The sequence below is a fragment of the Arachis hypogaea genome, chromosome 5 (assembly GCF_003086295.3).
Source record: "Arachis hypogaea cultivar Tifrunner chromosome 5, arahy.Tifrunner.gnm2.J5K5, whole genome shotgun sequence".
Lineage (NCBI taxonomy): Eukaryota > Viridiplantae > Streptophyta > Magnoliopsida > Fabales > Fabaceae > Arachis > Arachis hypogaea.
The window spans coordinates 96,425,015-96,439,800 of record NC_092040.1 but is presented as its reverse complement, the minus strand read 5'-3'; the positions used below and the strand labels follow the sequence as shown (position 1 = coordinate 96,439,800).

Genomic DNA, 14,786 nt, shown 5'->3' with positions numbered 1-14,786 from the left:
AGCTATTATTTATACCAGATATAGCAGTTATCCAAAAGAAGCAACATATATAACAGATTCTGTTAAAACAGAATAACTGAAACTAATTTATCACCCTATCAGTTACACTGAATAATACTAACTCCATTATTCCGGAGAGAGAGTGTTGAAAGAAATCTAAAGCCAGAGAAAAAAAAAGTTTTCAAATATCCTATCTAAAAATAAATTTAATTTTGATACACTGTCGTATAAAATAATTTTATACGTGTATTCAATTATATATCGTTATGTCAATAAAAATATCTATTTTTTATATTGACTATGTAAATAGTCATCCAAATAAATAAATTAATTAGACGATTATATAAAATGTTTTACACTATCAGAACATTGAATTAAACTTTATATATATTTGACATTTTGAAATTGTTCAACACTTTAATTTGACCTTTTGTCAATAAAAACAAAGTACCTAAATGGTAATTTTTTTTAAGAATAGCCTCATAATTAATTTGATTTGGAAGTCTTATTGAGAAAATTACTAAGACAAAGGTATTTGGAGCCATTGGACTAAAGGAGTGTATGATTTCATTGTTTACGAAATATTTATCTACTTTTTAAATTTTATTTGCTTATAAACCATGTCAATTTTAAAAACTTATATACCATAAATATTTTAATGGGTTAAGTACTATTTTGATTCTTAAGGTATAGGTAAAAAAATTTTTTCGTTTTTAACCTTTTTTGTATACTAAATCATCCCTAAGATTTAACTTAATTTTAAAATCATCCTTACCTTAGTGACCAAAATCGTATGGAAGTGGCGGCGGAAGTAGAGATAGAGATGGATCATGGACAACTTCTTTTTCTCTTCCCTCTTCTTCTTCTTTCCATCTCCCTTTGCTGAAATAAAAACACTCTCTTTTTCTTAATTTTTTTTATTTTATAATATATTTATTATGAGTAATTTAGTCCAAAATTTAATATTTAAATAAAAAGTAACGATTTTAAAATTTGGTATTAAACCTTAAGAATGATTTTGTATAAAAAAATATTAAGAACGAAAAAAAATTTTCGACCTATATTTTAGAAACTAAAATCGTTCTTTAACTCTTTTTTAATTGTATAAAGAAAAGGAGTAAAAACTAATTTGTAATAAAAGTATATATAGTTTATACATCAATTATGCTACATATATAATCCATCAAAATACATCTATAAAAAGATATTTACCCTCATATAAAATATGTTTAGTTCTCTTTATAATGAGTCTAGAATTTTACAAAAATAATGTATTAGTGCATTTATTTCAATAAATTATTACAAAATGCGTTCCAAATTAAAAATATCGAAATTATAAATATTTGTCAAAAAACTGGTTTATTTACATACTCGGACTTAATGATTCTTGTTTGGTAGTAGAAGGGGAACATATATAATATTACGTCACATATTTACATTTTGCAGTGAAATGTGAAAGATTAGACCACCAATCACATTATATATTATGTCACATGGCAAGAGTTTCAGCTGACTTTTTTCAAGCCAACTAAAACCAAGACTCTTATGAACATTTTTCTACATTATTTGACAACAAATCAATATTAATATAATTAGTCTTTTCTGCTCTATTCTTAAAAATTTATATGTAATGCTAAGAAAAATGCACATACATCATTTTACATCAAATCAATATCAATGTAAGATCATAATCTACGAAACACGGATACTTTATTGAGTTGTGGTGTTCGCGTGTCGGACACATTTCGAATACGACACTCACCAATATTCATCCGACACACATATTTGTTGTGTCCAACCGTATCTTAATAAAAATAAAAAATTCTTCTCCGAACACGCTTAGACACACCTAAATACCATCACGTATCATCGTGCCCAGTATTATTCTTAATATATATTCTTAAAATAAATTTAGATATAGTATATATTATTATTTATTAAAATAAAAAATATTTTAAATATTTGATATAACAAAAATAAGATATTAAAAAAATTAAAAAATTAATTTATATTTTAATATTAATAAAATATCAAATATTATTACAATTTGTCTAAAAAATATTTTATATTTTATATATATGCGTGTCCTTGTGTCTTATAAGATTTTAAAATTTACGTATCGATGTGTCCCGTATCTGTATTAGAGTGTCCCTGCATCATAAATCATAATACTCCTATAATTTTGTCCTCTTTCTTCGCATGTAATCATATTTTCTTGACATTAATAATAGTTAAGAAAATAATAGCTACGGAAAGTGCTCTTCTTTAAAACTTCGAGGTTAACACTAATTTGGTGCTAAATATAATGTTTGTGACTTTCATTTTTTGTTTTTGTTTTTTTTCTTTTTTTATGAATAAAGTAAAGGATCCTACGCCTTATGACTTTTAAGCTAATAACAAATCAATGCAAACTTCAAGTTATGCTTCATCTTATTTTTATTTTTTTTCAATTCCATCTCTATATAGCATTATATGATTTTTTAACATTGTAATAATTGTTATATGTTACTTTTGATTTTCAAATTATTAGTATATACATGTGTAATGATGATGATAACAAATTTTATTTACTTTCAATTTTTTTCTAAAACCACACCAAAATATTTATTCAAACCAAAATCATAAGCTGCAAATTTCACTTTAATCTTGTTCCTTTTTTCCCTCCCTATGCACTAGTTCATTTTAAGTCTGTTCTAAGCTTTAACCTTTAGTAGATAATAATATATATTGATGCTGAAATAAAAATTCAAAAGATTTTAATTTACCCTTACCTCTATATATGTACATAATCTGTAGGTCTCTAGGGTGTATTGTGCATAGCATAATTGGACTTGTTGTTCACCAAGGTTTTGAATGTGTATTATTAATCTATTATTATAGGACGATAAATTAATAGTTATAATAACCTGATATGTTTTCTTTTTACTTTTATTTTTGTAATCTGTAGGATCTGGGTTATGGGGAAAATGTATTGGAATCGCAAGCTATATTTAAATTTGGTTTATTGTTTAACAATATAAAATACATATAATTTTGGAATATGATCTATCTCTAATAATTTGTAATTTTCTTTGGTGGAAGAAAGAAAGAATACCCTTTTAGAGCCGCAAACTATTATTATTGGCTTTGGGTCAGGACTTGGGTTCTCAACAAAATAGAGTAAATTAAAAGACTAAAGTAGAGTACAAATTAAAAGAACCCTAATATTGCTACAAAAGTGATGGGTCCAACAATGCACCTACATACGTATAAGCTCTAACCCCACTCCTATTCCTATATGCTCTTCTTCTTCTTCTCCAATGCCACACCACTTCAATAATTGTATCAATAATTATGGCCTATTATTACTCATAACATTTAAATATTTTTTTTAGTTGAATCATAGCCATCATGTCTTTCTTAGATTTATGTATGGATCGCACAAAACAAGATTGATGGTACACTACAAGAAAAATCACTTTTAGTAGCCATTTATTTTGCTTTTAGCGGCAATAAAAATAGCCGCTAATACGTATACCGGTAATTAAACATTAGCCGTCTTATACTTCGTCACTAAAAGGTTTTAGCGGCAATTATAACCTTTGTCGGTAAAGACCTTTTTAATGGCCGCAAAAAATATATAACTTTAGCAGCCATTTTCTTGGCAATTTATATGGCCACAAAAAATAATTCTAAAATTGCAATGTTATTTATTTTTAGCGGCCATTACTATTGCCGCCAAAACCTATTTTACCGGCAATTTATATGGCCACTAAAAATAATTCTAAAATTATAATGTTATTTACTTTTAATTGTCATTATTATAGCCGCTAAAATCTCAAAACTTTTTTTAATTATATTATATGCATTTTCTTAGAAGTAACGAACTATTTTTTTTCTAGAATCTCAATTATTTTTTACAACAACAATAATTATTATTATTATTATTATTATTATTATTATTATTATTATTATTATTATTATGCATAATATAAATATATTGAAATTAATTACTACGAAATAAGATATTTCATTAAACACAATATTGATACACAAAGTTTTTTTAAAAATAATAAATTATGTTACAAATCTAAACTAACAAAAAATACTATAAGCCTATAAGCTTGTGTAACTATATACATTCATTAGTAAATTCACTAGTATTTCAAGGACTCAGTTGTGATATTTCCTTCCACTTGTGCAAGTTGAATGTATGGGGTTCACATCTTAATTCATCATGGCTACCCACATGAAAAAGCATAATGATCATAATCCTGTTATGAAGGGAATTAATGAGATCAAAATAAGAGATTATATATGAAAAATTGTGTATATATTATAGTTCTTTTCAAATAAGCCACTAGTTACCATACCATATCTCCTGGTGTAGAATTAAAGTCACCAACCACAATGACTTCAGGCGTGCATTCATATTGATCTGATACCAGAGTTTTGAATTGTGATAATCAAGAAAGAAGATATTTAGCTTGTGCAAGCTTGACATCAGTCCATTCAGGATCCTTGGGACAATAACTCAGTATCATTAATGAATTCCACTACTAGAGCAACCATGTGTTCATATAACTAGAGCTACACAAAAAGCATTGAAAAGTAAAAGAACTAGACAAGAAAAATAAAAGCAAAGCATGCCGCTTCATACCAATAAAGATGTGTGTTGGCCCCAATAACAACATGACGAGATGGATCTTTGACCCTAAACCCAGCCAAAATTCCTACACAGTCATGCTTTAGTCTCACACAAGGATCATTGGGGTCTCCACAATCTTCTTTATTCGATTTAGGTCCTGAATCAAAAAATCAGTTAACGAACAAATATTGCATACATGCATTTGGTGCAGAAACAATCAAAGGAGTACAGCAATAACAGACATGAAAAATCAGGACAAATGCATAGCTTCTGCAAGTAGTCTATCAGTAGGTTAATACTCGGTAAAAATATCAATATCAAGGCAGTATTATACACAAGATGGGACAGTCTCTAATATCAATAAGAAAATGCATGGGCTTGATACACTAACCATCATTGGATGCAGCATCCTCTTATTTATTTGGATGGCCTTTGCTTTCTTCGTCATCATTTGGAGAGTTTCCATCTTTAATTGACTTTACTAGATCATTGTATTCAATGTTCTTTTCCAAAACCAACTCTGCACTAAATACCAGAAAGTAAAAATAAATATAAACTAAGAATGTTGAAATCATTAAAGACTAATTGAATTTTTGATAACTAATCAGTCCTATTGTTTTACTAAAAGACAGGACAAAAATGAGAGTCAGATAAAAAGAACCACAATGATCTGAATACCAAAGTAAGGGCACAGACACAGCCCCTGCACAAAAAGAGCACATAAAAGGGACTTGCAGGATGATCAGTTACCAGCAAGATCCACACATTAATGCTGAGAATCGAACAAATTCATATTTATAGTCTGAAAACCTTGAAAAACACATAATCAACAAAAGGCCCAAAAAGGAACCATGAATTTGAGGAAAGAATATGCTTGGATACAATAAATGACGCCTGTCAAATAGTGGTGAAAGATTCAAGCATTGAGGGGAAAAAATTTTCATCTACTGCATTTATCATAATTATATTAAATGATATATGAAATTTCTAAGAATCTATCACCAATCAGGCTTAAAATTTCTATAGGAGCAAATCCTAATGAAAGTATAAAACTATCTTAAGAAATAAATAGATTCAAAGTAATGGCATTTTGATCAAGATTTTGCTCAAAATAGCATTGACTAAATGGTAGAAGAACCGAAATCCATGTGAATTTCAATTCATACATAGCATAACGCATATAGCTTGTAACTGAGTCAATTAATAAATCTAAGTTGAAAATAAATACACCAACGTACTCACTGTTTTATGATTAAGATCCATAATTTTCTGTATCAATGTCTTTGCCCCAGCAAAAAACCAAAATGGACAAACAAACTCTGCAGCATTGATCTACATGTTTAAAAGAAAAAGCAGCAGTTATTACTTATTAATCTATAGCACTACATGCCCCTAGTAGTTTTAAATAATTGTTGACAGTATGCTCTATTTGTGCATTGCATTGTTGATACCAGAATCTGATGATGGAGATGTTTCAGAAACCAGTGCTTGATGGGAACTCTGTTTGTCCTTCACTCTTCTCTGCCATTTAGACAATGATTCTCTCACATTCTCTGACGCCACTAACTTCTTGAACCTTGACCCCATCTGCATTCACATAGCCAAGCATTTTGAAAACAACTTCTAATAATGTAGAACAACAAGAAGAACAAGAATCTCCTTAACCTGTGTGATGATAACATAGAGGAAAATTTACTGCCACCTAAATTTAGAAGAGAAAAAAGAAAGGAACATTCGACGGCGAAGAATCATTCAATTTAACCATTATTTCAGAAATTCAGTATCTTAGAATAAGCAAAAATTAACAAACTCAAACAGAAAGAAAAAAACCTAGCAACTCGTATTATTAACAAAAGTACAAAACAAGCAAAATTAAATTGAAGCAGCAGTGCTTACCGACGGCAAAGGAGGAAGGCAAGTGAAGGAGACGGAGGAATCGGAAGTGACGGCAATGGAAGAAGGGAAGTGATCTCGAACAGAGAGCGACAGAGAGCTCGAAGAAGCATATTGACCTTGGGGAGAGAGAGAGATCTCAAAGACACGACGGCCGACCAAGCAACCTTTGCGACGGCAACGCCACGGGGTCAACGCTTTCTTCATGCAACGGCGACGAAAAGAGGAATGATGAGAGCTAAGAAGAGTTCCGTGATGAGAAGAGTGCAACGGCACCACGGTCTGTCCCCGCCGGTGGCGACAGCACCGTCTACTGGAGGAGAAAAGTTCGGCAATGAAGAATGATGACGGTGCCTGGGTTTAGGGTTAGACTTCTCAGAGAGTAAAAGAAAGGGGGTGAGGTAGATGTCCGTGGGTTTTGTTGTTCTTGTTATAAAAAAATATTTTAATAAAAATAATACCAGCCACAGTATAATGACCACTAAAATTTTTTTATTAAAGGTAGTTTTTTATATTTAATAATAGAGTTAATTACCAATTATGTTCTCGAATTTGTAAAACGCTGACATAAATAATCTTAATATTTGATTACGATAATCATACCTTTAAAAAAGTTAAAAACGCTACAAATCTGCCCATCCGTGAGGAGAACCCTTCTCCGTTTAACGAAGCTTGGTGATGTGGCAAACGAAATTTCAACGTGGCCTCTGTAAAGGGCTTCAATCCCTTATCTCCCTTATATAGAATTGAGAGAGAACATTTTCCCTAATTTCAGCAGAAAACAAAACCCTAACCATTGCCATGCATGGTGGAAGGAGAGTCATGTCCAATTGTAATCGAAAGACACAGTCTATGAAAAATAGTAGCTCTGAAGGGCTCGAAGAACATGTGAGCAAGCCATATTGTGGGACATGCTTCTGTCGTCTTCAGGTGGTGGCGTTAAAGTCGAAGACGAGGAGAAACCCAGAAAGATGGTTCTTCAGGTGTCCTCTGTGGAAGCTATGTATGAATTTTCTGTTTCATTTATTCCTCCGTTGACAATTGAGCTTGATGAATGGTTTTTGTGTTGGGCAGACGAAGAACATTGGGTGCCGTTATTTTCAGTGGATGGACGAAATGAATGAGGAATCTGCTGGGGTGGAGGAATGCTCTAAGAATGGCACAGTAGTATGCAATGCATGTGGGGTCTTGAAAGGGAGGTTTACCAGTGTTGAGACTGAGACGACACACAAAGATCAAAAGATGTTGATAGAGCAGATGAAGAGAGTTGAATTACTTCTGTTTTTCATTCTAGGTGGACTTGCAATGGTTAGGGTTTTGCTTTCGGCTGAAATTAGGAAAAACATTCTCTCTCAATTCTATATAAGGGAAAAAGGGATTGAAGCCCTTTACGGAGGCCACGTTGAAATTTTGTTTGCCACATCACCAAGCTCCATTTAACGGAGAAGAATTCTCCTCACGGATGGGCAGATTTGTAGCGTTTTTAATTTTTTTGAGGATATGATTGTCGTTATCAAATATTAGGGTTATTTATGTTAGTATTTTACAAATTCGAGGGCATAATTGGTAATTTACTCTTAATAATAATAATACCAGCTATAATATTATGGCCACTAAAATTTTTTATTAAAAATAGTTTTTCTTATATTTTTAGTGGCAATAATAATAATTGCCATTATAATATATAATATTAATGGCAAATCACCAAAAAAAATGGAAACTCACCAAAAAATATAATATTAATGGCAAATATATAATAGCCACAAAAACATACTTAAATAAAAAAATAGTGGCTATTGTATTATTGCTGCTAAATATTTGTCGCTAAAATAAATTATTCTTGTAGTGGTAATTGAGATTTGATGTTTAAACTTTAATACCAAAATTAGGGGTATACGCGGATCAGATATGATATCCGCACTTTTTAGTGTCGGATCCGATCCGCAAATGTTCGGATCGGATATTGGATATATCCGCATAATTGAATCTTTTCTTTTTAATCATATTTCTATGTAAAAAATTCAATAAAAATATTTCTTTCACACTTTTAAACTTATTTATTCCTAAAATATTTTTAATCAAACTCTTTTTAAATAATAAAAATAAAATAATACAATATATGAATAATAATTACTAACTAAAACATACAAATAAGTAAATATAATACAAAACATATATATATATATATATTATATATATATATATATATATCCCTAAACCATAAACCCTAAACAAGTAAATATAATACAAAACATATATATATATTAATTATTATTGTGCGGATCTGCGAATCCGCAGATGTGCGGCAGATATCCGCGATCCTATCCGATCCGATCAATTTGCGGATCGAATTGGATCCGTAATTTCGGATTGGATGCGGATATTTACCGTAGATCTGCGGATACGATCCGATTTATGAACATTCTTAACCAAAATATTAATACCGTTGTTAAAAACATTAAAGAAGTGGCCTATATTATATACATTCAACATACACACAAGTCACTATAGTTTAGTAGTTACCAATCTTTAACTATGGTTTGGTTAAGTGATGAGGTAAACAAGTTATTGGAAAAAAGCATGCACCTTCTTTTCAAAGAAGTAAAGCACATTCAATATTTTCCATAATTGCTAAAATATAGCAATTGTCCTTCTTTTCTTTCAGTAACCATATTTGTCACTAATGTCTCTTATACATTTTGAATTCATCAATAAGAGTGGAGCAATATCCCAATCAATCTTTAAGAAAAAGCTTCTACAAGTTATAAGTAAGTGTGTTTTTAATTTGATTAGTTGATTTGTTTAGTTAATTGTATATAAACACAATATATAAATTTAATTTAGTCTCTATCTATATATCTCAATCTCAATCTCTTGTCCAAATATAGTTTAATTGACTAAATCTTCACAATTGCTAAAACATAGTTGTTATTCTTCTTTTCTTTTACTGATAGTGAACCAATAAGTTAATGACCATATTTAGCATTAACTTCTCTTATACACACAACTTTGAATTCATCAAGAGGAGTAATACTTTAAATAAATTTTTTAAGAAATTTTTAGTTAAACATTTTAGTATTCAATAAATTTTAGTCACTAAACCAGTCTTTAAATCTTTAATAATTAAAATTTATTAAAAATTAAATTAAATTATTTGGTACCGACTTGAGATATTATTCATAAGAGGGACATATCACAAAATCAATGTCGCGTTTAAGTCATTCTTCGTCTGCAGTTTTATCTTTTTTAAATTCATCTATATATTGCATAACATGACTTTACAATATGATCATTGTTATTTTGTAATTTTTAAAAATTTTTTTCACATTTTTATATATAATTTTTTATATGCATTTCAGAAGATAAAGAGACATTTTTTACTTTATAAGACTATATTATTATTAATTTTGGTTGACATTAGGTTTAATGGCATAGAGAAAAATGCTAACAAATTTGTTTTAAAAAGTGCAATATAGCAAGTATTATTCAATATTAAACTATTAGTTTAAATTTTGAGTTATTTATTGAATATTTAATTTAATTTATGGATTTTTCAACTTTATTTTATTTAGTTAGCGGGTTAAGTTTTATGTAGTCTTTAAAGAAAATTGGACTGCATTTTAAAAATGAAGGCTTTCTGAGTCTTTAGAATGTTGTTGTATATTTTGCTCATTGAATTCAAGGTGTGAAAATAAAAATGATTACTTAAAAATTTGTATGCAAGAAGAAAACATGGTGGATCCATATATATAATCATTCTTCGAAGCAATTTTTATAAGTTGTTGTAAGATAGTAAGAGAAGCCGAGAAAGAATTTCGTTACTAATGACTCATGAGTGATGAGTCCATGACCATGTATGTAGATATTATCCGTTTGACATTTACTCATGCCATGTGGAATAATTAAGCAACAACATAGATTAGGTTTGGTTAAATTATCATCTTCACTGATTGACTAATTTATGTACGAAAATTAAAGCTTTCAAACCTTAAATTCTATAATAACTCCAACTGTTAAAGAATTATTATGATGAATTGATGATGATAACTTGATAAGGGTATGTATGTATGTAGGATTTTTCATTTTTCTCAATTATTGGTGGCTTTGTGGGATCATCATTTTCCAATGCGGAATCCAAGAAGGTGCGTATTTTTGCCGTTGCATAATCTTTTTCACAATTTGGTGATGAAAGTTCTTCAGGAATTGATATAAAGAAGAATTTTCTTCCTCTATAATCAGAAAATTTAATTATTATTACATTTTTTTAATATTTTTATAATGAAGAGTTCAGATTTAATGAATTAACAAAGTGTGCAGCACTCCATATTTAGTAAGGAGCGTTTAAGGATGAGTCAAGTTTATTAAAGTTTAAAGGTTACGGAGTTAAAGTCACAAACATGAGTTACCTATTTGTTGTATAGCACAACTTTACAAAAAATGCAATGTTCCTATTTCTTTTACCCATCTTAGAGTGGGTTTAAACTTTAAAGTACATAATAATAAATAAAAATATAAGAGGATAAAAAGGAACAAGATTGATGGAGAATGCACGCACTAGCATCTATAAATAGGGTTCAAACAAGTGAAGGAAGCAAAAGTAAAATATAAATCATGTAATTTCGGCCTGAGTCAACAAACTAACCAGTCTAAAGGAAACCAAGAACAAAATATATGTATCAACTCAATGCTAGAACTCAGAGTGACAATGGCTTTAGTGCTTTCAACTCAATAAAATTCCTCATTGAATTGATCACTTTCAAAATGATCAAATGGAAGGGAAGAATGACGCAGTGATTCTTTCCTCATAAGATCTCCACTAGCAAGGTGTTGCTCTAGTCGAGAATATGTGACTGAATCCTCAATGAAATTTCAGAACAAAATTAGGTAGTTTCTTTGGAGATATGTTGTCAATCTTACTCCATGCATTCTGTTTTATTGTTTTTAAAGTATAAATTATTATTTGATTTCTGCGTATACTTCATTCATGCTAACTTTAACATTATGACACATTAGCTGTTGTGGAAGTGACATGTGAAGTAGGAAGTAAAACTATTAAATCGTATTATGGTACAACAAAGATCAATGAAAAGTACAGTATAACTGTGAATGATTTTGATTATGTCAAATATGGATCTACAGTGTGCCAGGCTAAGCTCCATGCTCCTCCTAAGGATTCACCCTGCAACATCCCTACCTTGTTGAACGATGGAACTCACTTGTTTTTCAAGTCTGAGGACAAGTATGAAGTTGTCCTCAAGGCTAAGCCATTTGCTTATGTTTCAAAGAAGCCATATGAAGAATGTGAAAAACACAAAAGCACCACCACAGTCACAAACCTTCACCTACTCCATATTATAACAAGTCACCACCTCCTCCACCATCACCCACTTACGTATATAAGTTTTCTCCTCCACCTGCATATTATTACAAGTCACCTCCTCCACCATCTATAGCATATGTGTATAAGTTTCCACCTCCACCAGCATATTATTACAAATCTCCACCTCCACCATCACATACTCATGTCTATAAGTCTCCGCACCTTCTCCTCCACAACATACTACTACAAGTCTCCGATAAAAGCGAAACTACTATCTTATGATATGTTGTATAGAGTAAGATTGACAACATACATATCTCCAAAGAAACTACCTAATTTTGTTTTGAAATTTCAGTGAAGTTTCAGTCACATATTCTCGGCTAGAGCAATACCTTGCTAGTGGAGATCTTATGAGGAAGGAGTTACTGCGTCATTCTTCCCTTCTATTTGATCATTTTGAAAGTGATCAATTCAATGAGGAAGTTTATCGATTTGAAAGCATTAAAGCCATTGTCACTCTGAGTTCTAGCATTAAGTTGATACATATATTTTCCTCTTGACTCTTTTCAGGCAGATTAGTTTGTTCATTCAGGCCGAGATCACATGATTTATTATGATGATGAATTGTTGATTTACTGCAGATTGAGCATTAAGATCCAGTTGCTTCTAATGCATCCATGAATGGTAACCACCAATGACTCAGATCGAGTTTCCATTTGAAGCTGTGAACACTGACAGGTACAATTTTAGGAGTGATTTGAAATATTGATCCATTTAGAACTGGAAACTATTAATGATTTTAAAGTTTAAGATTGATTTGAATATTGATCCATTTGCACTATTTGTTATATATGGTGCAATCAATTGATGATAATATATGTGAATTGTTTGAGTGATCTGTGGCTGGATTGTTATGTTGAGTAATGCAGAATTTTTTTATTTCATATGAGTATGCTTAAATGTGAAAAGTGAACAAAAATAATGATTTACTAATCCTGAGTACTTGGGGCTAATTTAATCTTTTCAATAAGTCACAATAGGTAAAAGTAAGTTAGAATGCAAGGTTAGAGTGAGTGAAAAGCTAGGAATCAATTTTTGTCCTCTCAAAATCCAAGGTTACATGTTGCAGAATTATGCAGTTTCGGGCAGCACTTTGTTAACAAAACTGGGAGCAATCTAGCTACTCAAAATGAGTGAAATTATTTTTCTATGAAACCTTGAGATATCTAGATTGTTCCGCTAAAATTTTAGAATTTTTTGATGTGTGATTTGGGAGATATGATTTTTAGAAAATGATCATTTTCTACAGAAACAACGTAGTTTGGACTTTTTCATTGCAGTGACGACTTCTAATTGTGTCTCATACTAAATTAGTGACTGTCTTGGAATAAGCTTTCTTGAACTTTTTACCATTTAGTGCTATCAACTCAATAAACTTCCTCATTGAATTGATCACTTTCAAAATGATCAAATGGAAGGGAAGAATGACGCAGTGACTCCTTCTTCATAAGATCTCCACTATCTAGGTGTTGCTCTAGTCGAGAATATGTGACTGAATCCCCAGTGAAATTTCAGAATAAAATTAGGTAGTTTCTTTGGAGATATGTTGTCAATCTTACTCTATGCATTCTGCTTTATTGTTTTTTAAGTATGAATTATGATTTGATTTCTGCGTATACTTCATTCATGTTAACTTTAACATTATGACACAGGAGCTGTTTGGGAAGTGACATGTGAAGTAGGAAGTAAAACCATTAAAGCGCATTATGGTACAACAACGATCAATGGAAAGTACAATATAACTGTGAAGGATTTTGATTATGTCAAATATGGATCCGCAGTATGCAAGGCTAAGCCCCATGCTCCTCCTAAGGATTCACCCTGCAACATTCCTACCTTGTTGAACGATGGAACTTACTTGTTTTTTCAAGTCCGAGGACAAGTATGAAGTTTTCCTCAAGGCTAAGCCATTTGCTTATGTTTCAAAGAAGCCATATGAAGAATGTGAAAAACACAGTGACCACCAGAATCACAAACCTTCACCTACTCGATATTATAACAAGTCACCACCTCCTCCACCATCACCCACTTATGTATATAAGTCTCCTCCTCCACCTGCATATTATTAGAAGTCACCTCCTCCACCATCTCCAGCATATGTGTATAAGTCTCCACCTCCACCAGCATATTATTATAAATTTCTACCTCTACCATCACCTACTTATGTTTATAAGTCTCCACACCTCCTCCTCCACACCATACTACTACAAGTCTCCGATGAAAGCGAAACTACTATCTTATGATATGTTGTATAGAGTAAGATTGATAACATACATATCTCCAAAGAAACTACCCAATATTGTTCTGAAATTTTAGTGAAGATTTAGTCACATATTCTCGGCTAGAGCAATACCTTGCTAGTGGAGATCTTATGAGGAAGGAGTTACTGCGTCATTCTCCCCTTCTATTTGATCATTTTGAAAGGGATCAATTCGATGAGAAAGTTTATCGAGTTGATAGCACTAAAGCCATTGTCACTCTGAGTTCTAGAATTAAGTTGATACATATATTTTACTCTTAACTCCTTTTAGGCGGATTAGTTTGTTCATTCAGGCCGAGATCACATGATTTATTATGATGATGAATTGTTGATTTGCTGCAGATTGAGCATTAAGATCCAGTTGCATCCAATGCATCCATGAATGTTAACCGCCAATGACTCAGATCGAGTCTCCATTTGAAACAGTGAACACCGACAGGTACAATTTTAGGATTGACTTGAAATATTGATCCATTTGGAACTGGAAACTATTCATGATGTTAAAGTTTAAGATTGATTTGAATATTGATCCATTTGGACTATTTTTTATATATGATGCAATCAATTGATGATAATATATGTGAATTGTTTGAGTGATCTATGTCTGGATTGCTATGTTGAGTAAT

The 14,786-nt window shown here is 31.0% G+C and overlaps 1 protein-coding gene across 4 annotated transcripts; it reads right to left on the bottom strand.

Annotated features, from left to right (window-relative positions):
• Positions 1-3,995: 3,995 nt before the first annotated feature.
• LOC112802099 (uncharacterized) lies at positions 3,996-6,928 on the bottom strand. 4 transcript variants are annotated; one of them, XR_003202188.2, is made up of 7 exons: positions 6,524-6,928; positions 6,079-6,214; positions 5,870-5,959; positions 5,019-5,152; positions 4,640-4,784; positions 4,353-4,499; positions 3,996-4,253 (listed from the first exon to the last, which is right to left on the bottom strand). XR_003202188.2 is itself a non-coding variant. In XM_072236548.1 (4 exons), exons 1-3 carry the CDS (start codon positions 6,725-6,727, stop codon positions 5,880-5,882), a joined length of 420 nt encoding a protein of 139 aa, XP_072092649.1. In that variant the 5' UTR covers positions 6,728-6,928; the 3' UTR covers positions 4,791-5,152; positions 5,870-5,879. The 4 variants fall into 4 exon arrangements, 1 of the variants encoding a protein (XP_072092649.1); XR_011881698.1 differs by having other exon boundaries at positions 4,353-4,417; XR_011881697.1 differs by having other exon boundaries at positions 5,019-5,147.
• Between the last annotated feature and the right edge of the window lie 7,858 nt (positions 6,929-14,786).

Coding starts and splice junctions, on each gene's coding strand:
- LOC112802099 (XM_072236548.1), bottom strand. CDS start 6,727: ATGAAGAAAGCGTTGACCCCGTGGCGTTGCCGTCGCAAAGGTTGCTTG. Junction 6,215..6,523: donor GCCTTCCTCCTTTGCCGTCG/GTAAGCACTGCT, acceptor ATGTGAATGCAG/ATGGGGTCAAGGTTCAAGAA. Junction 5,960..6,078: donor ATCTCCATCATCAGATTCTG/GTATCAACAATG, acceptor TTAAACATGTAG/ATCAATGCTGCAGAGTTTGT.